General features: G+C 45.6%; 1 protein-coding gene across 2 annotated transcripts in view; it reads left to right on the top strand.

Annotated features, from left to right (window-relative positions):
- The first annotated feature begins 92 nt into the window (after positions 1 to 92).
- Positions 93 to 24,449, top strand: part of ABCC8 (ATP-binding cassette, sub-family C (CFTR/MRP), member 8) — a 95,987-nt gene continuing 71,630 nt past the window's right edge. For both annotated transcript variants that reach the window (XM_006892035.1, XM_006892034.1), the window contains exons 1-6: positions 93 to 240; positions 1,665 to 1,806; positions 10,799 to 10,920; positions 16,351 to 16,517; positions 19,431 to 19,673; positions 20,545 to 20,733. In XM_006892035.1, coding sequence (XP_006892097.1) covers positions 93 to 240; positions 1,665 to 1,806; positions 10,799 to 10,920; positions 16,351 to 16,517; positions 19,431 to 19,673; positions 20,545 to 20,733 — 1,011 coding nt within the window. The remainder of the gene's footprint in view (positions 241 to 1,664; positions 1,807 to 10,798; positions 10,921 to 16,350; positions 16,518 to 19,430; positions 19,674 to 20,544; positions 20,734 to 24,449) is intronic.

Consider the following 24,449-nt stretch of genomic DNA (forward strand, 5'->3'; position numbering starts at 1 on the left):
GGGGCCGGGCCGCGGAGCGCGGAGGACAGAGGCGCGCAAGGCGCGGGAGCCAGCCGCAGCCCGAGCGGAGCCGGAGCCGAGCCCGTGCCGCCATGCCCCTCGCCTTCTGCGGCAGCGAGAACCACTCGGCCGCCTACCGGGTGGACCAGGGTGTCCTCAACAACGGCTGCTTTGTGGATGCGCTCAACGTGGTGCCGCACGTCTTTCTGCTCTTCATCACCTTCCCCATCCTCTTTATCGGTGAGCGCGCGCCGCAGTCCCGGAGGAAGGGAGGTGAAAAGCGGGAGGGAGGAGGGGGAATGAGCGCTGCGCGCTGCACCGCTCAGCGTCCGCTTCCGGCGCTCGCCTCCTTCCAGGGGTCTTTTGCTCGATAGTATGCCTGGCGGCCCCCTTAGTCACCTATTCACTCATCCCCTCGCTCCCTGGGAACCCCTCGCTTCCTGGTTTCCCAGGGTGTCCTCTAACCCACTTCGGACATCGCGGGCGTCCCGGCCCCACGGGACCCCCAAGTTTCCCTGCCGCGACCTGAGCTAGGATGGAAAAAGGGTCTCAGCATGCACTGGAAAGGTCATAAGGGGGCCGAGTCCCACTCTCGGTGGCACTGCGTAGTGAACCAGGGTCACCCCTCCCCCAAGACACCCTTCCTATCAGTCGCAGCCTGGCCCAGGGAAAGGTGCAGCCTGCGCTTTGGAGGTTAGGATGGAGTCCCCACGAATTCCTACCTTTTCCTGGAGCTGAGCCAGAAGGTGGTCTCTCACTTCTGATAATCGCTGCCCTGCACACCCTGGGCAAGAAGTCGGAGCCTGGAACTTGGATCCCCTTCCTTGCCACCTTCCTGGGACGCATCTCTCTCGGTTGCACAACTTCGTGGGCTCCTAGCTGGGGTATCCTGTACTCATGGGCGCAGCGACCCTGGCGACCCCACCACCTAGGCAGAAAGACCTTCTGCAAAGCTGGACGCTGTTCCTTAGGCTACTGTGCATGCATGCGTCTGCTCGCATCGCTCCAAATCTTAGAATCCCCTAGGTCGACCAGCTGTGTCAGTTCATGGGATATCAGCCCCCTGCCTCCTCCACATATGTTAATTCACTTTAATTAAGAAGAAATTTACATATAATTTCTGGAGGGAAAAGACAATATTAAAAAGAGAAGCCTACTGCAGAAGTGAGGTTACTAATTACTGGTAAACAACTAAGACAGAAACATAGGCTTGTAGGTGTATCAAAAATTGCACTAGTTCTGAGCTGCTGCCCCACTGCCTGTTTGCTTACATCTGGGCCAGGCTCTCATCTCCCCACCCCACCGTTACCCTGGGGAATTGGGGGGTCACAGCTTTCCAGCACCTGGAATAAAATCTGCCTGTTAGCTGGAAAAAAAATTGCACTAGTATTCACACCTCTGTTCTCAAACCTCAGTCTAGTTTATTTACCTGAAGACTTGGTACCTGAAAGACAGCATATAAAATGGAATACCAGTCCATGTGAGCCTGTGGTGGTCCAGGATTCATGTGTGCATATGTCAGGGGAACCTCATGTCCAAACGTACAAAAAATGTATGCACTTCACCCTGCATTGTAGACCTAATGCATAAACACCTTCCTGAGGCCCACCACCCCTCCCCCCAGGTAGGCCAGGACTGCTCCCTCTCACTGTCTCTCCCTACAGGATGGGGCAGTCAGAGCTCCAAGGTGCACATCCATCACAGCACATGGCTTCACTTCCCTGGGCACAACCTGCGCTGGATCCTCACCTTCATGCTGCTCTTCGTCCTGGTGTGTGAGATTGCTGAGGGCATCCTGTCCGATGGGTAAGTGACTATGTGAGGAGCCATGAGAATGGATCTGCTCCAGGGTGCGTCCTGTGAAGTCCAAGGTACCCTCAGCTAACCTTCGTGCTGTGTGAGCCAGCCTCATTTGCTAATAAATCCTGCAGCTCTTTACCCTGATTCGTGTGTGGGCCAGAGGTACTCTGTGCTGGGCACTGGAGAAATGGAAACAAGTGAGGCCCTGCCCAGCATCTAGGAGGGTGACAGGGACGCACACTTGGATACCAAGGTCCAGTGAAATAATCCCAGAGCCTGCTAGAGATGTGGATGATGCCAGGCCTCTTCCACATGCTGCTGGAATTACCTTCTAGAAAGGAAAAGGGGAAAAAATTCTAAGCACATCTATCATTTTACTTTTCTTTAAAATCCTTCTTTGGTTCCCAAGGTTTGGTCTCAGCTCTTCAGCCTGGCTTCCAAGCTCCTCTCAGCCCACCTACCTCGAGCCTCATTCCCAAGCCTTTTCCTCTCGCCCACCTTTCCTGTGCGGTGACATCACTGAGGCTGGTGTCACCTAGTACAGTAACTCATGGTATCATCTCTCCAACATTAACTCCTTCCATACCGATCAGACAGAATCCTTAGGAATATTTCTTGTAATTCACTTGTCATTCTGAAGCATGGAATATAGTTAATTGCTTAAATGTCGTTTCCTAGCTTGTATAAATGACTAACAATGATTTCATAAAGTAATTTCATAAAATTACAACATTCTTAGAATTTAGTAGGACCCTTTTTGAATTTTCTTCCTTTTCCCTTAATTAGGGGACCTCCTGGCACAGTGGTTAATTATGTCATTGGCTGCTAATTGGAAAGTCAGCAGTTCAGACCCACCTGCACACTCTGTAGGAGAAAGCTGTGATAGTCCTTCTTTAGCGATTAAAACCCTTGGAAAACCTACTAAGGTAGTTCTTCTCTGTCTTGTGGGGTCGATGTGAGGCAAAATCACATCAGTGGCAATTGTTTTGTTTTCCTTTAATTATTACATTATTCTCAAAAAAGTTCTTGATAGAGGTTCACAGATACTGTTGTTGTTAAGTGCTGTCAAGTCAAGTACAGTTCATAGCGACCCTATGAACAAAAGATCTGAATCCTGCTCTATCCTACTTTGTCCTCACACTTCCTGACACACAAGAGCTCCTTGCATCAGTCACTGAATCAGTTCACCTGGTTGAAGGTCTCCCTCTCTGTCCTCACACTGCCTGACACACAAGAGCTCGCTGCATCAGTCACCAAATAAGTTCACCTAGTGGAAGGTCTTCCTCTCCTTCACCAACCATTCACCCTTCCAAGCATTATGTCCTCCAAGGAATAGCTCCTCCTAGCAACATGCCCAAAGTATGTGAGGCGAAGCCTCATCATTATTGACGTCAAAGAGTACTTGGCTGCAGCCTTTCCAAGACCTACCTGTTTGTTCTTTTGGCCATTCATGTCATGTTCGGTGCTCCTCTCTACCACCACAGCTCAAAGGCATCAATTATTTTTCTGGCATCCTTATTCACTGTCCTCTCAATGCACAGCAAGTGATTAGAAAGACTATGGCCTGAATCAGATGCCCCTTAGTCCTCAAACTGACATCATTACTTCTCAATAATTTGGAGAGGTCCCTAACTGCAGATTTTCTCAGTGCAGTGTTACTCCTTATTTCATGACTGCTAGGACCAAGGGTATTAACTGTGGATTCAAGCAAGATGAAGCTGTGGATAGTTTCAATCTCTTCTCCATCTGTCATGATGTTGTCTATCAGTCCAGTGTAAGAATCTTTGTTTTCTTGACATTGAGATGCAATCTATTCCAAAGGTTTCATTCCTTGATCTTCTGCAACAAGTGCTTCAAGTCCTCCTCATTTTCAGCAAAGAAGGTTGTGTCATCTGCATAACACAGATTATTGATGAGTCTCCCTCCAATCCTGATGCCACAGTCCTCTTCATAGAGTCCAGCTTCTCAAATAATTTGCTCAGCGTACAGATTGAGTCAGTGTGGAGAGAGAGAGAGAGAATACAGCCCTGACACACTCCCTTCTCAATTTTAAACCATGCAGTGTTAACTAGCTCTCTTCTCACAACAGCCTCCTGGTCCAGGTATATGTTCTGAAAGAGCACAATTAACGTGCTCTGTGATTCCCATTCTTCTCGATATCAGCCATAACTTGTTATGATCCACACAGTTAAATACCTTTGCACAGTTAATAAAGCATATAAGTAGGTGTTCTTCTGGATGTCAGAAGATACTAAAAATTGCACTGGAGCATCAAGAAGCCAAAACAAAAGGAAAGAATGCCAAGGTTAAAGAGCTGAACAGAGGAGTTTAAAGGGCAGCTTGGGAGGACAAAGTATTATAATGGAATATGCATAGAGCTTGAATTGGAGAACAAAAAGGGAAGAACTCGCTCTGCATTTCTCAAGCTGAGAGAATAGAAAAACAAATTTAAGCTTCATGCCACAGTAGTGAGATTCTCTGGGCAACATATTGAATGACCCAGAAAGCATAAAAAGAAGTTGGAGGGAATATACAGAATCACTGTACCAGAAAGAACAGATTGACACTGAAAAATTTCAGGAAGTACCAAATGAATAGGGGCCAATGGTAATGAAGGAGGGAGTGGACGCTGCATTTAAGGCATTGGCAAAAAAATAAGGCCCCAGGAATCGATGGGATACCAGTTGACTTGTTTCAATTAACAAATGTAACCTTAGATGCACTCACTAATCTATGCCAGGAAATTTGGAGTACAGCTGTCTGGCCAAGGGATTGGAAGAGGTCCGTATTTGTTCTCATTCCCAAGAAAGGTGATCCAGGTGACTGTGGAGACTATTGAGCATAATTAATATTACATGCAAGCAAAATCCTGCTGAAGAACATTCAAAAACAGAAAAACGGTACATAAATAAGGACCTGCCAGAGTCCGTAGCACCAGAGATATCATTGTCAGGATGCTACTTGCCACAGTATTGTAGCTAACATTTAAGAAAATGAAACAAATCAGCAATTGTAAAAACACTAACAGTAACAAAAGGGATATGTGATTCTGGTTCATGATTAGAAGCATCATTATAGTTGGGTAATAACAACAGCTCTACTCAGAGCTCACTGAGTCTATTGAGACTCCTTGCTGACCGTAAACAGGCTTTCTGAGGCTCTAGACTATGACATGAGAAGACTGCCTGTTTTTCTTCCATGAGGCTGCTGATGTATTTGAACCATCAGAGAAGTGTGTTTCCTTTGGGTTAACAGTGCACTTCCCTATAGACAGCTCATTAGAAGGTTCAAAAATGAAATTATTATAGAGTTTTAGCTTTGTAGATAGGCTTATGGGGAATACATCTATTGTTGTTAAAACTAACTACAGGGATATTTTTCTAAAAAACAGTTAAGTTTCTGCTGAAATCCTGCACAAAAATTTTTCAGTATTTTGGTGTCCTCACTCTGAAAGTGTCTTTTAGTGCAGTCAGCCCTCTCCCATCCTCTAGTGACACCACTGTTCTGTCCACACCCCTTACCCCTACTTATTACACCTCTGGTTGAAGCACAGATTATACTGTATGTTAAAAACGCATATTAGCCAGACTGTCTCCCCGAAGGCAGAGAGCATCTTGGAGTTGGAATCTGCGGTTTATTCATCTTTCTAATTACAGTGACAGTGCTCTCAATAAACCTTCACTGAGTCCTTAGGAGGCTAAGTGCAATACTGTAAATATAAGTAAATACTCTTAGAAGGAGAGAGGAAGGGAGGGCTTGGTTCTGCTTAGGGGGTTGGGCAGGCTTCAGGTTTGAGAGAGATTCTGAACTAGTCTGGAAAGGTGATTTAGGTTTTGTTAGGCAGGTAGTTTACAAGAGGGAGGGTCAGTGGCAGCTCAAAAGAGAATGGGGACAAATGCCAGGAGGAAAACAGTAGGGATGGGGAGCCGTGCAGTGTGGCTGAGGCATGGAATGCACAGGTGGCCTGTGGAGGCCAAGGCTTGGACATCTGGATGGAAACATCTCAGGGAAGGCTCTGAATGCCAGAATGTGTTTAGATTGGTCTTGGTCAGCAATTTGGAGCAGAAGAGAGATGGAATCACTTTTAGGTGGGAACCCAAGTGAGGAGGTGCAGGTTCCATGCAGTTTGGAGGCAAAGTGAGGCTGGCGGTAGAAACAGCTCTCACGAAGTGATTGCTATGGTCTGAGTGACAGATAACTGCCTCTGGACATGGTTTGTCTGCACAAGAGCAGCTTTCTCACTAGTGAAGCACGGAAGAGTCTGCAGGCTCAGGGACTGCCTGGTAGAAGCAGCAGCAGTGCTGTGTAGCAGGGAGTGTAATTGGCCTAAATAACAAAGATCCTGGCCTCTGAACTGAAACAGGTCATGCTCAGGGATCAGCTCATGCATTTGGAAGGCTGGAAGATGGGATGGGATGCTCCTATTCCCCCCACACCTCCCATGTCATCACCCCACAATGTTGTGAATCCTGGCTTCAGCAGCATCCTTGAGATAACTGCTTGCTTTGGTGTGGCAGCAATTCCTGAGTTCCCAAGCCCACCGTACCAGCAAGAAGGTATACTGCCACATAACTAGCAGGTGACGACGTGTCCACTTCCCACCCCAGCACAAACACCTTTCAGAGCAGCACAAATGCTCAGGATAAAGGGATGCCTTGTAAGCCCTCAGACCAGAAATACTCACTGGGTTATAATTAACTGGGGTGACAGAGGAAAACACCCTGACTGGGAAGAGGAAGACTGGAGCTTCTGCTGTGGCTTCTGCTCTGCCCCAGCTATGAGACTTTGGATAAATTACCAGCCTTCCTGGGTCTTATTCCTCTATGAGTGAGCATGGAACTTCCTGCCTGGCCTGCTTCATGTGGACATGGAGGATGAGATTAGAGAATGGGAAATCCATGGAGTGGCAGAGTCCTGGGCATAAATAAAGCCTCAGGTTAGTGTATTCTAGAACTTGAAAATTGGGAAGATCCTAAACCTCCCTGTCTCAGTGCAGTTGGCCTTCTGCCTCTCCAAGAGGCAGGTCAGCACTTTCCCCCTGGTATTGACTGACCTCTGTCTGTGAGTCCATCCCTGGACAGGTGTGGGGTGGGGGAGGAGAGGGCTTGGGAGAGGGACAGATAGCAGAAGAAGTATAGACCCTGCCCTTCTGGCAATTCCAGTCCTTCCCAGATTGCTTTTCCAGAGCTGACTGTAGTTTGTGGGGTATGAGGCAGTAGACAAATGGGAATGGGGGCTGGCCGAGGCAGTGCTTTTCAAACTCAAGTTTAGTATAAATTAAGTCTCAATTAGTGACAAATTAACTCAAAAACCCATTGCCATTGAGTCAGTACTGACTCATAGCTGACCTTGCTGTGGGTTTTCGGGAGACCATAAATTGCATGGGAAGAGACGGGAGTGTCTGGCAGATTTGAACTGCTAGAAAGGTGCTATTTTTGGATTAGCAGCTCCACTCCCTGCAGACTAGGCTATCCCAATGATTAATTAGGGAGCTCTGGTGACTCAGTGTTGAGTTCTGCTGCTAACCCAAAGGCAGGCAGTTTGAATCCACCAGCTGCTTCACAGAATAAAGATGAACAATTTCTTCCCATGTAATTTACAGCCTCTGAAAACTCATTGGAGAGTCAGCTATAAGTTGGTTCCAACCCAATAGCGCATAATGAAAACAGTGCTTAATTAAGGCATTGGAAGCTTATATACCTTTCCTGTCCTGTCGTCCTTTGAATATTGTTTCTTTCTATAATGCTCTGAATTTGGAGCAACCAGAGGAATAAAGGTCAATGCTATGTCTTAGCTATCAAATGCTGCTATAACAAAAACACCACAAGTGGGTGGTTTTAACGAACAGGAATTTCTTTTCTCACAGGCAGAGGACTAGAATTCTAAGTCAGAGTGCCAGCTCTTACGGAAGGTCCTCTCTCTCCAGCTCTGGTAGAAGGTCCTTGTCCCTCCCACTTCGAGTCCAAGCTTATTGACAACCCTCAAAACCCTCCCCCATCTTGGCTCACTCACTCACTCCTGAGATCATTTATTTCTCCAAAGAGATTTGAGATTCATTCTAACACTAATAATGTTACACTAACTTAACCAAGATGCCCTATACCCAGAGGAGATTATAACTCAACAGAAGTTAGAAGTTACATGGTTTTCTGTTTTGTTTTCTCCACTTTATTTTTATTTTATATTGGTTTCCATACACAATTCATATACATTGCTTATCATTCATGTACATTGTGTTTCTCACACTCCTACATTCACATTGTTTCACAGGGTCACTCATGTACATTGTGTTTTATAAAATTAATCACCTTTGATCGGTGCCTACCACCTTATCCTTTCAGGTCCCAGCTGGATCTTTCTTAATTCCTTCACCACCCACCTCTGCTTACCAAACTCTGTCATCCCGTTAATTTCCTCCCTTCTCTACCTCTGCCTCCTTGCTCCTCTCCTCTTCCACTTGAGTCTTTTATACACATTTTACTCGTTAGCCTAATTTTACAATAATGGTCTTAGGCAGTATTTGTCCCTGTGAAACTGAGTTAGTTCACTTAGCATAATGGTCTCTGAATTATCTCATGTTATCTAATTGTTGTTGTTGTTATGTGCAGTCGAGTCGCTTGCGACTCATAGTGACCCTATGTACAACAGCCCTAAACTCTGCTCTGTCCTGTGCCAGTCGCACTGTCTCTGACACTCCCATCCCAATTATCCCAGTCACTGAATCAATCCACCTCATAGAGGGCCTTCCCCACCTGCGCTGTCCCTCCACCCTCCCAAGCATGATGTTCTTCTCCAAGGACCGGTCTCTCCTCACAACGTGTTATCTAATATTTAATAAAATCATTTGCTCCTTAGTGCTGCATAGTATTCCTTTGTGTAAATGTACCATAATTTCTCTGTTCATTCATTTGTTCCTGGATATTTGGGCTGTTTCTGTTTTCTTGATATTTTGAATAATGCTGCTATAAATAGAAACGTACAAATCTCCATTTGTGTCTCAGGTCTATTTTCCCTGGGGTTTATTCCAGCAGTGGCTGAAATCATGTGGGATTTCTATGTTCAGCTTTCTGAGGAAATGCCAAACTGCCCTTCCAAGTGGTTGTACCATCTTACAATCCCACTAATAGTGCATGAGATTCCAATCTCTTCACATCCTCTCCCACATTTATAGTTTGTTGCCCTTTTAAACTTTGCTGCTGCTACTGGAGTGGTTATGCTCCACAAAGGCAAAAGGCATGCCCCTCACCCCTCACGTACCTCCTCCTGTTAATAAGAATGTCCTCTGCTGACTTCCCTTTCATCTAATTGGCAGGAATTAGGTTACACGGTCACCCTTAAGGCAGTCATTGGCAGAAGGATATAGAATTGCAGAGCTGCTTGGACTAAGCAAGATCTGTCTCCAGAGGCTGGGCACGTTGCTGCTAGAGCACACCTGTGGTTCTTTTAGCAAAGATGAAGGGGAAAGCTGCTGGATAAACTGGCTTTATGCCTATATCCCAGACCCATCGGACCCCATGAGGTCTCGACATGGCTTTCTCACATACTTATTTTTATTTATCACTCCTTTACTCCTTGTTTTTTAAACACCTGTCCATCCTTCAAAGTCCAGCCTGGTGCCCATTCCTCTGTGAAGCTTTCCGGGTTCCCACCCCCTTCATTGTGCTCCATCAGCCTTCTTCCCATCAGAAGTATCACTTCCCTACATTGCCCAGTTAGACAGTTCTGGGTGTGGCTGCCGTTCCCGAGTGTCAGCTTCTCAGAGAAAGGGACCTTTGGCATGCCGGATAGAAGGAACAGTGTAAGTGAGGACAACAGCAGGCTGAAGAGGCCCTCTGGGAATGAAGAGGGCCACCACATGGCTGGGTCCGTGAGAGCAGTCTGGGCAGAGCTGGGAACATGGCTTGAGACACATCACCAGGCCCTTGTGGGGAGGTGAAAGACTGTGGGGTTTTCTGACTGCAGTTAGGAGCCAGGGGAGGGCTCCATCAGAGCAGACTGAGGTGAGTCTCCTCACAAGCTGTGCAGAAGCCTAGAGTCAGCAAGAAGCCTCATGACACCTGACACAGAGTCCACCCACCAGAGGTTCTGTGAGTTGAAGAGGGGAGAGGTCGAGTGTTGACTTTCCGTCCTCCCATGTCAAGAGAGTAAATGAAAGTAGTGACCTTGGTCTTGTAGCCTCTTTCTACCTCAGTTTTCCCAGCTGTAAAATAGGAGACTAAGTATGCCTACTTCATGAGGTTTTGTGGAAATTGAGTTAATATACATCAGGTGCTTACAATAAGCCTGTTGCTGTGAAGTCAGCTTTGTGGTGTCAGAGTAAACTTGTGCTCTGTAGGCTTGTTAGTGGCTGTGAGCTTCTGAAAGTTTATCACCAAGGCACCTCTGGGCAGATTCAAACTTCTAATCTTTTGTATAATAACCAAATGTAGTACCCAGGGTCTCCATGCTTATAGCAGAAGTCAATAAATGTTGACTATCCTTAGTGCTGGGGTTTTTTTTTGTTTTTTGTTTTTTTAATTTTTTTTTTAAATTGTTTTAGTGCTGTTTTATACCATTGAGAAGTAGTGTCATTCCTGATTGTGCTGTTGATGGTAAAAGGGGCGGTTACTGAGTTCCCCTGTAAAGGGCTCTGCACTGCCTTCGGGATTGGAGAGAGAGAGAGAGAGAGAGAGAGAGGAACCCAGCTGTGTTCACTCTGAGAGAATTGGTTTCAGGCCAGTGGCTTTAAGGCTGTGATTGCCAAGATCTGCAGTGCCAAACTCTTTGCCAGGTCTGGAGGCATGAACCCAGGGTGAGAAAATCATAAATACCAGAGCCTGAACTCTGAGGTAGCGTTGCTGTCTGGACTTCTGGGCGCCTTAATTAAAGAGCTTGTTTGGGGTCTGGGCTTTGGCTGGACACCATCTGGAAGGTCTGCTGTATGCTGAACCCTAAGCATGACCCTGGGGTTGTTCATTTTGGTTACTCAAAATATCCTGTCTCTCTCTCTCTCCCCAAGCGTGACTGAATCCCGCCACCTCCACCTGTACATGCCTGCTGGGATGGCGTTCATGGCCGCTGTCACCTCTGTGGTCTACTATCACAACATCGAGACCTCCAACTTCCCCAAGCTTCTGATCGGTAGGGGTGGGGCAAGGGAGAGGTAAAGGGAGGGATTGATACCTTGAGCCACTCCATCAGTTACTGTTCACTGAGGACCCACTGTGTGTCAGGCACTGTTCTAGGTGCTAGGGATTCAGAAGTGAAAAAGAACTAGTCTGCCTTCATGGAACTTACAGTCCAGTAGAAGATAAATAGTGGTTATGCTGTGAAAAAAGTAAGAGGTAGGAGATGATAGAGGTGTTGCTATTTATAGGAGGTTGTAGACAAGGTCTCTGATAAGAATGAGCATACAGATACTGGGGGAAGAGCAGTCTGTGTAGAGGCAGCTCTGGTGGCCTAGTGGCAAGAAGCTAAGCTGCAATCCCCAAGGCACACAGTTCCAGGCTACCAGCTGCTCTGCAGAAGAAGGATGGTCAGTGTCCTCATATGCAGCTAACTGTCTCTGAACACCCATCGGAGGGTCAGCTGTGGGTTGGTTCTGACTCAACAGTAAGCAACAACAACAACAACATCCTGTGTAGGGGGAACAGCAAGTGCAGAAACCTTCCAATAGGAGTGAATGTGGCAAAGAGGTCAATGTGAGGAATGAATGAGGAGGAGAGTGGTCAGAGATGAAGTCAGCGACTAGGAGAAGAGCAGGGAAGACCCTGGGTTTTGAGTTTGGGCTCCTGCCTGAATTATTGTTAAGTGCCATTGAATCCAATATGACTTACAGCCACCCTCCGAACACCAGATCCGGACCCTGTCCTAACCTGTGCCATCGTCATGATCTCTGGCACACTTGAGTCCATTGCTGCAACCACTGTATCAGTCCATCTTGTTGATGGTGTTTCTCTCTTTCACTGTCCTTCCACCTTTCCAAATATGATGTCTCTCTTCAAGGAATAGCTTCTCCTAGCAGCTTGCCCAAAGTGAGACAGACCTTCACCGTCCTTGCCTCTAAAGAGCACTCTGGTAGTGGTACTAAGAACTTAACATCAGTAGCCGTGGAAGAAGCAGGCTTTTTGGAAGTGGAGAGACAAATCGGGGTGGGGGGGTGTTTTAGGCATACTGAGTTTGAGACATCATTAAGGCAGCCAGCTAAGTGTGAGGTGGTGAGTTGGACGAGTATGTTCAGTACTCTTTGGGGAGGTCAGCACTAGAGATCTTCATCCAGTGGTCATGGGCAGCTGACTTGTGGTGGCATCTGAGTTTTGAGACTGGATGAGGTCACATGAAGAGAGAAGAGAGACGGTCCTGGGACCGTCTTGGGACTCTGTGGCTTGTCAACATTTAGAGAGGCTCAAGGGGAAGAAGACACCAAGGAAGACTCGGGAAATAATGCACGTGTGTGATGCCTGACTGAAGAAGTCCCAGGTGGAAGCAGTACCTATACTGTGTGTACTAGGCTCTGTGCTAGGTTTTACACGGATGATCTAATTTAATTTTCACAATCCCCCCTCTTAGTTCCATTACTACACCCGTTTTACAGATACTGATACTCAGGTAAAATAATAATAGCAAACACTTGTTAAATGAAGCATTTCTCTAAACATTTCACTTGTATTAATACATTTAATCCTTACAAGTCTTTGAAGTAGGAACCACTGTCATGTCTACTTTTTAGAGCAAAAATCTAAGGCTCAGAGTAGGAGTAACTTGTACTAGTGTCCTCAGCTAATACAAAGCAGAACTGGATTTAGTTCTTGGAGATTCCAGCTCACATACAGGCTCCTAATCATTTGAGACCTTCATGCCTAAGCGTCAAGCATGTGTCTGGTCCACACCTGTGTGCTTAGGCCAAAGTTATGAACCCACAAGTCTGCCTCTGTCTTTGGGGTTCAGTCTGCATATTAAAGGCTGCACTGCCTATCTAGTCATTAGGTTGAATTTAATCATTGTTATAAATTAGACTGATTTTTAGCAGTCACAGCATGTCATTGACATTAAAGCTGAGAGACTCTGTGCTAAGGTCAGTGACATTATGGTGTCATGAGAGGGCAAAGGGTATTTCCAAAGTTAACCATGTCTGCCTTCTCATACAGAGCTCTGGTGGCCTGGTGAGTAAAGAATTGTGCTGCTAACCCAAAGGTGAGATACTCAGATCCACCAGCTGTTCCATGAGAGAAAGCAGGGCAGTCTCCTCCCCTGCAATACACAGCCTCTGAAAACCTCCTGGAGAGTCAGCTAGGAGTCAGTTCTGACTTGACAGCACCCAGCAAAAATACCACCTTCTCGTGAGGGTGATCTCTCACCTCCAGGGCCCTAGTGAAAGTGAATGAGGATTGGGGAGCAGCAGATTAAGAGTAGGGAGATATTAAAGAAAAGCTTCAGAGAACTGCCCACTCAAGCTCCTCTTGATCCACAGAGAACCCCTCATTAACCATAAGGGCCTAACTGATTGGCACCCCAGAAACATTCTGTCTGGACATCTGATGAGTTCATGTCACCTTCTCCAGCAAACACATAATGGTCTCTCCTCAAATCACACATCATCACCCATGAAAAAACTAATCTTATTGCAAGGAACAAGAACTAACTCTTTCCATTCCCTTTTGCTAGAGTTCTGTTCCTCTGGGAATGAGATTCTGTAGAGTTAGAAATTCTAGAACATGAAAACATGGAGATACCACATCCATGAACTGTGGGATTGTGGGTTGTTGCTGTTGTTTAGTGCCCTTGAGTCACAGCTGGTCCTTAGCTGACGCTCTAGCAGGTTTCCAGAGGCAGTAAATCACATGGGAGAAGACCACCCATCCTTCTTACGTGGAGCAGCTGGTGGATTCAAACTGCCTTTTGGGATTACAGCATAGCTTCTTACCACTGTGTGTTATTGTTAGGTGCCATCAATTCGAGCACAACACATAGTGACTTTATGAACAAAAGATTTGAACCCTGTTCTATCCTGACACACAAGACCCCATTGCTGCAGTCAATATATCAATCCACCTAGTTGAAGGTCTTCCTCTCCTTCGCCAACCTTCCACCCTTCCCAACATCATGACCTAAGGAAGATATCCTCTTAGCAAAATATCCAAAGTATGTGAAACAAAGCCTCATCATTCTTGCCTCCAAAGAGCACTACGGCTGCACCGTCTCCACGACATATCTGTTCATTCTCTTGGCCCTACATGGGATGTTCAGTGCTCCTCTCCAACACCACAGCTCAAAGGCGTTAATTCTTTTTCTGTCAACCTTACTCATCAACAAGCTCTCAGATGCATAGCTAGTAATTAGGACCATAGACTGAATCAGACGTACCTTAGCCCTCAAACTGACATCACTACTCCTCAATAATTTGGAAAGCTCCCTACTTGCAGATTTTCTCAGTGCAATGCATCTCCTTATTTCCTGACTGCTCGTATGACAGTCTTAATCTCCTCTCCATCCATCATGGTGCTGCCTATTGGTCCAGTGGTAAGAATCTTCATTTTCCTGACATTGAGATGCAATCCATACCAAAGACTGCATTCCTTGATATCTACAAGTGCTTCGAGCACTCTTGTGTCATACCACTGTGGATAGTGAGTGTTAAAGGGACAACTAGCTGTCTGGGAGCCTGCTTTCTGGTCACAGATCTGGAGTCACACAGAAAGATCACTTGCAATGTGGCTTACACTGTCCTAGGAAAGACTCAGGATCCCAGAGCCACAGACGAGATCCAGGAAATGTTCCACAGAAAGTTGTGCTTGAGTTGAGAACAAAAAGGTGCATATGAATGAGCTGAGAAAAGTGTTTCTGGCAGAGTGGATAGCATGTGCAAATGTCCCAAGGTAAAAACATGGAGCACATTAAAACATCTGGAAGAAGCAGTGATCAGAAGGGAGCTGGACTTTGAAGAATGGAGATCCAGGGAAAACCTCAGAGGCCACACAGTAAAGAGTAATACTTGTCCCATGAGCAAAGAACAGTTGTTGAGGAATTTTAAACCTGGTCATATGGCCTTATGCAGGCCAGAAGAGGGGAAAGTGGAGAAATCAGTGAGAAGGCTGTCAGGGTGGTGCTGGGGATAGTCGATAGGAGCTTGGAGTCAGGCACAGAGCTGCAGAGAAAGGTAAGGACTCAAGATAGTTAGGAGCTGAAGTGGGCGGAATTTGGGACTGTGGGGCTGAGGGAAAGAAAAGGAGGGGAGGAGAGAGGAATCGTGGATTTCAGAGCTTAGGACTTGCCAGCGGCTTCTGTCTCCTACCATCCCCTAGCCTTTCCCCCTCTTCTCTCAGCCAAGCACTAAGCTTTTGCTGAATGTTGTGTTGGTTCATCCCCCACCACTGCAGGACAGAACTGCAGAAACAAACCTCTGAACTTAGTTCTGGGCCCACCTCTAAGTGCCTGTGTGACCAAAGGATACACAGTTCCCCCGTTTGAGCAGCCATTGTAAACTCTGCTTGAGTTATAGAGTTGTTTTAAAGAACACATCATGAGAACACTCAGCAAAAGCTTAGTGTCTGGTTGAGAGAAGAGGGGGGAAAGAAAGGATGTGACAGAAGACTGAAGCTGCTCCAAATTCTGTGCTTTGAATTCCTACCATTGCGGACTCAAAGGCCCCAACAACCACAGTCAGACTGTATCTGTTTCGTGTCAGAGGCAGGAGTAGTGGGAGCCATATTTTCAAGGCGTGGCCCCATTAGTAGATCCTCATTAAAAGCTAAAGAAGCTGTGTTGTCTAGAGTTGAGTCTGTCTAGGAGAGTAGGACTGTGGAGGTGTGGGTGGAGTCAGGGAAATGAAAGCTAGACCAGGCTAGGGGGACATCATCCCACTCCTGAGAACTGGTGCCCAAAAGCAGAGGCTTCTGCCCTGACCCAAGAATGTGACAGCAGCTGGTTTAATGACCTTTAAGATCTCAGCTTAGAAATTCCATGAGAAAAACTTTTGCAGCCTGGGAGGGCAGCCCAGGCTCCATGACCTTGGGCCAGGGCTTAACTTTTCTGAGCCCGATACTTTCTTCTGTGAAATTGGGTGTGACAGCAGTACTTCCTCCTAAGGTTATTTGTACGGAATAATTGAGACCAATGTGTTTATTTATCCCTTTAACTTTTTGTTATGATTTGGGTGAAAGTTTACAAAGCAAATTAGTTTTCCATTTAAGAGATGATGTATTTAAAGTGCTTACTTGGCACAGAGCTTGCAACTTAATTATACTCAAGCAATCATTTTCCTATTCTTATTCATTATCATTAAGAGCAATTTGGCTACCATTTTGACTTAGGAAATTACTTATATTTTGAAAATACCCATCATGAAGTTTGTTATTTGCTCATTCTCTCAAAGATAGGTACTCTTGTGTGTTTGTATACTCAGAGCCCCTTACCCAGACACATGCACACTTACACCACAACACGTGGTTGTCACACACATCCCTTCATGTATACACATATATGCTCTCTCCTTCCCTCTTACACATGTGTACACATACGAGTATACACATGCACACGTGTGTACACATCCTTGGTGCCCTCCTGTCCTTGCAGCCCTCCTAGTCTACTGGACTCTAGCCTTCATAACCAAGACCATCAAGTTCGTCAAGTTCTACGACCACGCCATCGGCTTCTCTCAGCTGCGCTTCTGCCTCACGGGGCTGCTGGTGATCCTGTACGGCATGCTGCTCCTCGTGGAGCTCAACGTCATCAGGGTGAGGGTAAGCACGCTGTGTCCAGGCTACGCCCAGACCTCTGCCCCCCTCCCACCACAAAGACCCCAGGGGGCGGGGGCAGCTGGGATGTGAGGAGGCTTCTGACTTCATGCTGCCCCATCCACACCCCAGGTGGGACCCCAGCCCTGCTTCTCATGTAAGTCCTAGAAGGAGCCGCTTGTTGTAACCTTCCTATAGAAGAGACTTAAGGCCAAGACTCAGCCAATGGCCAGCTGCCTTTTTCCCTGGCTCTCATGGTAGAAGACAGGATGCATTAGCTGTAGTGGAAAGATTCGCTTGTGTGTTTAACACTGCAGAGAGAAGAGGTTTCACTTCGGGTTTCTCAGTTGTTACTTCTTTATAGAGATGGTAAAGGCTTGTTTTTGTTTATGTCCTTACTGGGTGTAAGTAGTTTTGTTTCCAGTGGTCTACTGGGTAAGGAATTTTGCTGCCAAACCAAAGGTGGGTGGTTTGAATCCACCAGCTGCTCAGTGTATGAAAGTTGGGCAGTCTGAAAACCTGCTGGAGGGTCAGCTGTGAGTCAGTTCCAATTCCATGGCATTGCAAGTGGCAACTTGAAGGTTGCTGATCGGAGCTGTCCGGTGATGCTGTGCAGTAAAGAAAGACCTGGTCACTGCTTTCATAAAAAGTATAACCAAGAAAACTCTGGAGCAGTTCTGCTCTGTAATATGTGGGATTGCCACAAGCTGGGACTGACTCACTAGCAATGAGTGTAGGTCTTTTGGTGGATTTAGTTTCTTTTATTTGTGTAGCTATGTATAGGCATAAATGAGGAAACTTAACTGCAGCCATGTCTTCTGTTTCATTATCCTTTTTGTTTCTCTTCTCTCTTCCTTGCCAGAGGTTCCAGCCTTCCCTTCCCAAGGTCCATTCTTCCCAGATATTAACAATTCAACCTGCCTTTCTATGTTTGTTTATAATATATTGGTAATATAATACCTTATACAGCTATTTAAACTTATACTTGTTCAATACTTCTTTTTCGACTAATACATGTAACTGTAGAGTTTGTTTCCCCCTCAGTATTTGTTTTCTAAGTATGAGATGATATTATCCACGATTTTCCGCACCTTCCTTTTCTCACATAGCTCTCAGGACTGTCTCTGAGTCTTCTGGTATCACTAATGCACTCCTCTTAATGGCTGTGTAACATTCCACCGTGTAAATGAGCCATCATTTATTCATCTATTACCTTATCGTTATAAAAACTTATTGCCAAGTTTTTGCAAATAATACTGTATTAAACTTGCTATGTCTTTATGTATTCCTGCTTTTATTTCTATGGTAGAGAATCCAAGGAGTAGAGTGAGGATCAGAGGATCTGCGTGTTTTAATTGATGTTGCAAATTGCCTTCCAAAGAGGCAGTAATCTCCCAGCAATGAATGAGTAGGCCTCTCCCTACCTCCCAGCCAGCTGTGGAGTTAATAGCTCTTTTCAAGGTCTGCCAGTCAGAGGTGTGTCAAGTACTACTTTAATTTGCATTTCTCTGACTCCTCTGCTTTTAGTTGGTGATTCTTCAAGTACAAGGCTTGTCTTAATGATTCTCTAGAGAAATAGAACTAGATATATTTATCGATATATCTCTATATCTATATCATCTATATCTATATCGTCTATATCGTCTATATCATCTATATCTATATCTATATCTATATCTATATCTATATCTATATCTATATCTATATCTATATCTATATCTAGCTAGCTAGCTAGCTAGCTAGCTAGCTATATGTATATATATATATAGAGAGAGAGAGAACAAGATTTACTTCAAGAGAGTGGTTTATACCAGTATAGGAGTTGTTGGGCTACTAACCAAAAAGTAAACAGTGTAAACCGACGATGCACTCCAGAGCCCCCTCTTGTTAAGATTTACAGCCTTGGGAACCAGCGGAGGGGACCCTGAGTCGGACTCAACACGACAGCCATGGGTTTAGGGGGAGGGGTTGTTTCTTTGTTGGCAAATTCTGAATTTGTGCATCAGCTGAAAGAATAGGGATTTCTACATGCCTGCATCCCAAGCTCCGCAGGTAAGCATTTGCCAAAATACCTATTTATATAATCTAGAGGTAAAACATAACCTCTTCTTGTTGTTAGTCTTCTGATGATTTATTACTTGTTATAACACATTATAATGAGTTACATTATACAAGGAGTCTCCAGCTTGTCTTCTAATCTATGGACTTTGGATTTGCCAGACGCCCAGTCAAGTGAGCCTGTACCTTAAAGTCGTTTGATCTCACTCTCTCTTCCACTATGGTGCCAAGTTACTCTTGTTAGATGCCATAGAGTCCTACCTCTAGTGACCTTAGCGGTTCAGAACCTTGCCCTGTCCTGCGACCATCTCACATTCTCTGCCATACTCAGCCCGTTGTTGCAGTCCCTGTGTCAGTCCTTCACCTTAATGGCTCTCCTCTCTTTCACTAACTCTCTGTCTTTCCCAGCATGGTGTCTTTTTTCCAAGGATTAATCCTTCCTGACAACATGCCCAAAATATTTGAGATGATATTTCATCGTCCTTGATTAGAAAGCATTTATATGTGTCTTGACCAAAGGCACCTTGCTAGTAGTATGTAGAAGTGACAGAGTTTGAACCGAGGTCAGTAGGATTCCAGGTTCTGTGAATCTTATATGAAGCAAAGTGGTGTCCTAAGATCTGTAGCAAGAACAGTATCTGAGAGATTGCTGCTCTTCCCCAGCTTAAGTTCAAGTGCAATAAGAGGGATTCAAAGTAGACCTCAGTGACTAGTTAGCCAAGTCAAGAGGCCATGACATTGGGAAATTTATTAGACAGGAGATGGTGCCAGGCCTTGGGGCTTGAGGCTGAGATTCTTTCGGGGATGGGATAGGAGGTGAGAAGTTGCATGTATACACCCATGTTATCTCTGTTCCCACAGAGATACATCTTCTTCAAGACACCAAGGGAGGTGAAGCCGCCCGAGGACCTGCAGGACCTGGGAGTACGCTTCCTGCAGCCCTTTGTAAACCTGCTGTCCAAGGGCACCTATTGGTGGATGAATGCCTTCATCAAGACCGCCCACAAGAAGCCCATTGACCTCCGAGCCATTGGGAAGCTGCCCATTGCTATGAGGGCCCTCACCAACTACCGGCGGCTCTGCGAGGCCTTTGATGCCCAGGCGGTCAGTGGGGACATGACCACACTGTTCATTCTCAGCCCTCAGTTTACACTCAGAGAGAGGGACCTCCAAAAGCATCAGGTCACACTCCTGTAGCACAGGTAGGGAAACTGAGACCCAGGGAGAGGAAGAAACCTGACCAGTGTCACCTAGTGAAGCAGGAAGAAGTCAAGACGAAAAATTCATCGGGCGGGCACAGCTGGCAGGTATCTTACAGTTTGGGTCATCTTGTCCAGTATCCTTGTCTAGAAGAGGAAATGGAAGCCCAAGAAGGGAAGCGATTCCCCTGGATTCTCCCAGACCCCCAAGCTCTTCTCTTTGGAGCTCAGTGTCCCTAATGGTGGGAATTTTCACCAGGTTTGGAAAGTGGGGGTGTTAGTGCTCTGGTCTTTACAGTAAGCAACCCTTTGAGATGAGCCAAGAAGAGATTTCCCCCATCACTGAAGAGGAAGACTATGACCTTCCCAGAGTGGCAGACACAGAGGCAAGTGGGAGAGCCACTGTCCCAACTGCCAGTCCAGTGTTCCTTCCGTCCCCCTGCCCTAGCAGCAGAGAATACCCAGAAGAGACACTGTGACAGATAGTCACTCCCTCCTCCCGTTCTTTCCAGGGCTGTGTTCATCACATAGTCTCTGACCAGCTAAGTAACACTGATCACATGCCCCTCTGGCCTCTGTTTCCCCATCTGAACTATTAGTAGGGCCCACCCAACCATGCACTTGGTGATCCCATGATTTCTTTCTGGAGTTCTGTTCATGCAAATAGGGTCACTGGGTTTCCCAAGGCAGCAGGATCCAGGGCTTCCCAGAAGGCCAGGCCCTGCAGTGAATGGGCCCTCGGCCTCTCTGACCTGACCATGGGTCTCTCCTGGCAGCGCAAGGATATGCAGAGCACGCAGGGTGCTCGGGCCATCTGGAGGGCACTCTGCCATGCCTTCGGGAGACGCCTGGTCCTCAGCAGCACTTTCCGCATCTTGGCTGACCTGCTGGGCTTCGCTGGGCCACTGTGCATATTCGGAATCGTGGACCACCTTGGCAAAGAGAATCAGGTCTTCCAGCCCAAGGTAGGCTGCCTCAGAGGTAGGGCAGAGTACCCTCTGGTACTCACAGTACCTCTTCATGCATGAGAGAGGAATGGGTATGCAAGAGTCTAGTGTGTGTAATGGGTGGTGACACGAGTGCCTTTCATACAAGTGTAAGGTCCTCAGCAATGTCAGCCGTGTCCCCATCCAGAGAATGCCTGGAATCCAGTCGGATCAGTGCCAGGAGGTGAACTTGTGCTGTGCAGGGTTTTCTATTGCACGGCTCCCCCCTCTACATCCTTACCACCCACCGTACCTCCCCCAGTTCTTTAGTTGTTCAGAAAGCCATGAGAAAATACCCTTGTTTGCTCGATTTCTAGAGCTGCTTTTTTTTTTCCTTTTTAGAGCTTCTTTGATTTCTAACAATTTCTTGGCTATTGGTTCATTTTGTCTTAATAGACTCTAAGTAGGTTTCCAAGAATGCTGTCTTCTTCAGCTCTGTGTATCCACAACATTTATGTCAGTTAGGATCAGGGCCACTAAGAGTGACAAAAACTCTAACAATGACTTGGATAACATTAATATTTATGTATCATTCTCATAAATCTCAAAAATGCCTTAGTTTCCTAGTGCTACTGTAGCAGAAACATGTTAAAGTCGATGGCTCTAAAGAAAAGTGCCGTATCTTCTCGAACCTTTCAGTTAGCTGTTGTTGTTTGGTGTGGTCGAGTTCGCTCTGACTCGTAACAGCCTAGTGTACAACATACACAGAACCCTGCCTGACCCAGTGTCACCCTCACAACCTCTGCTCTGCGTAAGCCTATTGTAGTTTGAAGTCTGACTTTCTGACTTCAGTGTGGCTGTAGGAATTGGTCCTTCTTTGCCTATTTTAACTTTGAGTAGCCAGTAGTCTTTGGTTTCTTGTCACCCGGCATCTGTCCAAACCAATTTGTAGTCAGTTGTGCCTGTGTCTTTATCAAATCAAATCCATTGCTGCTGAGTTGATTCTAACGTATGGCGCCCTACAGGAAGGAGTAGGGAGCTGTGGTGGCTCAGTGGTAAAGAGTTGCACTGCCAATCCAAAGGCATGCGATTTGGAAGATGAGCAGTCTCCTGTGCGATTGGCAGCCCCTAAAAACCTGTTGGAGGGTCAGCTATGTGTCTGTTCCAATTTGATGGTACACAACAACAACATCCTGCATCGGCAGTCTCCTCCTGTGCGATTAACTGTCTCTGAAAATCCATTGAAGGGTCAGCTGTGGGTGGGTGTCGACGGTACACAGCATCAGCAACAGCAGCAATACTTATGGTTGTTGATGGTCATCTCTTTCTGATAGCTTTCACCTTTCAATTAGCAATCTAGTGCTTAATAACACTACACTTAATAACAAGAGTTCCATCTCTTTCTGTTCTGTTCTTTATATCATTGTCATGGTAGGATTTAGAACACACACTACATTGATATGGCCTCATTAACAAAAAAGGAGGGAAAATATATTCAGAAATAAGAGGACTTCTCTATCATAGCCCATTTTCTGACACTTTGCACATAGTAGGGATCAAGAACTTCGTGCTGTGTTGCCTTCATATACAATGAGTGACATTTATGTACGTTGAGTGAGGTTGAGATAGAATGTTGTGATTGAGTTGATCATTGTTAAGTCCTGGGGCAAGGGTCCATAGTCTCAGTGGCAGAGACACACAAGCTGGTTTTTGTCCTTGTTATTCTTGTTAAGTGCCATCAAGTCGAGTGTGACTCATAGTGACCCTATGAACAATAGATCTAAACTCTGCCCTGTCTTGAACCAACCTTCTCATCCTTGACACATTTGAGACCATTGGCACAGATACTGTATCAGTCTGTCTCCTTGAGGATCTTCCTTCCCTTCGCTGACCACCTTTTCAAGGAATATAGCCTCTCCTCACAGGTCCAAAGTATGTGTGATGAAGCCTCACCATCTCTATCTCCAAGGAACACCATCTCTGAGACTATCTGTTTATTCTTCTGGCAAGCCATGGCATGTTCAGCCTTATTCTCTAACATCAAAACTCAAATGCATCAATTCTTCTGTCATTCTTATTCATTGTTCAAGTCTTAGATCATAATAAGTGGTTGGTGGCTTGAATCAGGCATACCTCAGTTTTTAAACATCATTGCTCTTCAGAACTTTGGTGAGAGCTCTGACAGCCAACTTTGTGAGTGCTATACATTTCCCTATCTCCTGAGTGCTCATACCAATATTATTGACTGTGTATCCAAGTAAGATGAAATAATTGACACTTTGAGTCTTTTCTCCATCCATTGTAATGTTACCTGTTGTTCCAGTGGTGAGGATTTGTGCTTTCTGATGCTGTGATGCAATCCATACTGTAGGTTGCAGTCCTGAATCCTCTGCAGCAAGCTCTTCAGGTCCTGCTGCTCACTTTCAGCAAGAAAGGTTGTGTCTTCTGCATAACGCATGTTGTTGGTGAGCCTTCCTCCAATCCTAATGCCATAGTCATCTTCATAAAATCCAGCTTCTCTAATGATTTGCTCAGCATACAGATTGAATAGATGTGGAGAGAGGATACAACCATAGGTACATAGGGATGCATACATAGTGACTCTGTGAACAACCTATCTGAACCCTGTCCTATCCTTTACTATCTTCACAATATCTGGCACACTCAAGTCCATTGCTGCAGTCACTCTGTCAGTCCACCTAGTTGAGAATCTTCCTCTTTTCATGATCCATTCACTTTTCCAAAGCATATTATCTTTACCCAAGGAATAACCTCTCCTGGCAGCATGGAGAGTATGTGAGACCGAGCTTTATCACGTTTGCCTCCAAGGAGCACTCTAGCTGCACTTTCTCCAAGACACCTGTTTGTTCTTTTGGCAGTGCATGAGCTATTGAGTACTCTTCACCACCACAGTTCAAAGGGATCAGTTCTTCTTCTGTCTTCCTTATTCATTGTCCAGATCTCAGTAGCATAGCAAATGATTGAAAAGACCATTTAGGCACACCTTAGTCCTCAAATTAACATCATTGCTCATTAGTAATTTGGAGAGGTTTCTGACTGCAGACATTGCCCGTGTAATGTGTCTCCTAATCTCCTGACTGCTAGTATCAAGTATATTGACTGTGGTTCCAATTAAGATAAAGTTGTTGACAGTTTCAGTCTTTTCTGTATTATGATAGGGAGAACATTTGTTTTCTTGACATTGAATTCAATCCATATTGAAGTTTGCAGTGTTTGATCTGCAGTAAGCACTTAAAGTCCATTTCACTTTGAGCAAGCAATGTTGTGTCATCTGCATAATGAAGGTTATTGATGAGTCTTCCTCCAAGCCTGATGCCGTATTCATCCTCATAGAGTCTAGCTTGTCAAATAGTTTGCTCAGCATATAGATCAAATGGGTATGGAGAGAGGATACAACCCTAAAGCATACTTTTCCTGATTTTAAACCATATAGTGTCTGTCCCCTTCTTTGTTCAGGCAATAGCTTCTTGGTCTAGATGTAAGTTTCATATGAATATAATTGAGTATTCTGAGATACCCATTCTTTTCAGTGTTAGCCATAATGTGTTATGATCCAGATGGTCAAATTCCTTTGCATAGTCAATAAAACACAGATAAGCATTCTTTTGGTATTCTCTGCTTTCAGCGAGGATCTATCTGATGTCAGCAGTAGTATCCCTGGTGCCACAACCTCCTCTAAACCCCATTTCAACCTTTGGAAATTCTCTTTCTCTGTACTGTTCTAGCCATTTTTG

Source organism: Elephantulus edwardii, unplaced genomic scaffold (assembly GCF_000299155.1).
Source record: "Elephantulus edwardii isolate Elephantulus edwardi_28Jun2011 unplaced genomic scaffold, EleEdw1.0 scaffold00109, whole genome shotgun sequence".
Classification (NCBI taxonomy): Eukaryota; Metazoa; Chordata; class Mammalia; order Macroscelidea; family Macroscelididae; genus Elephantulus; species Elephantulus edwardii.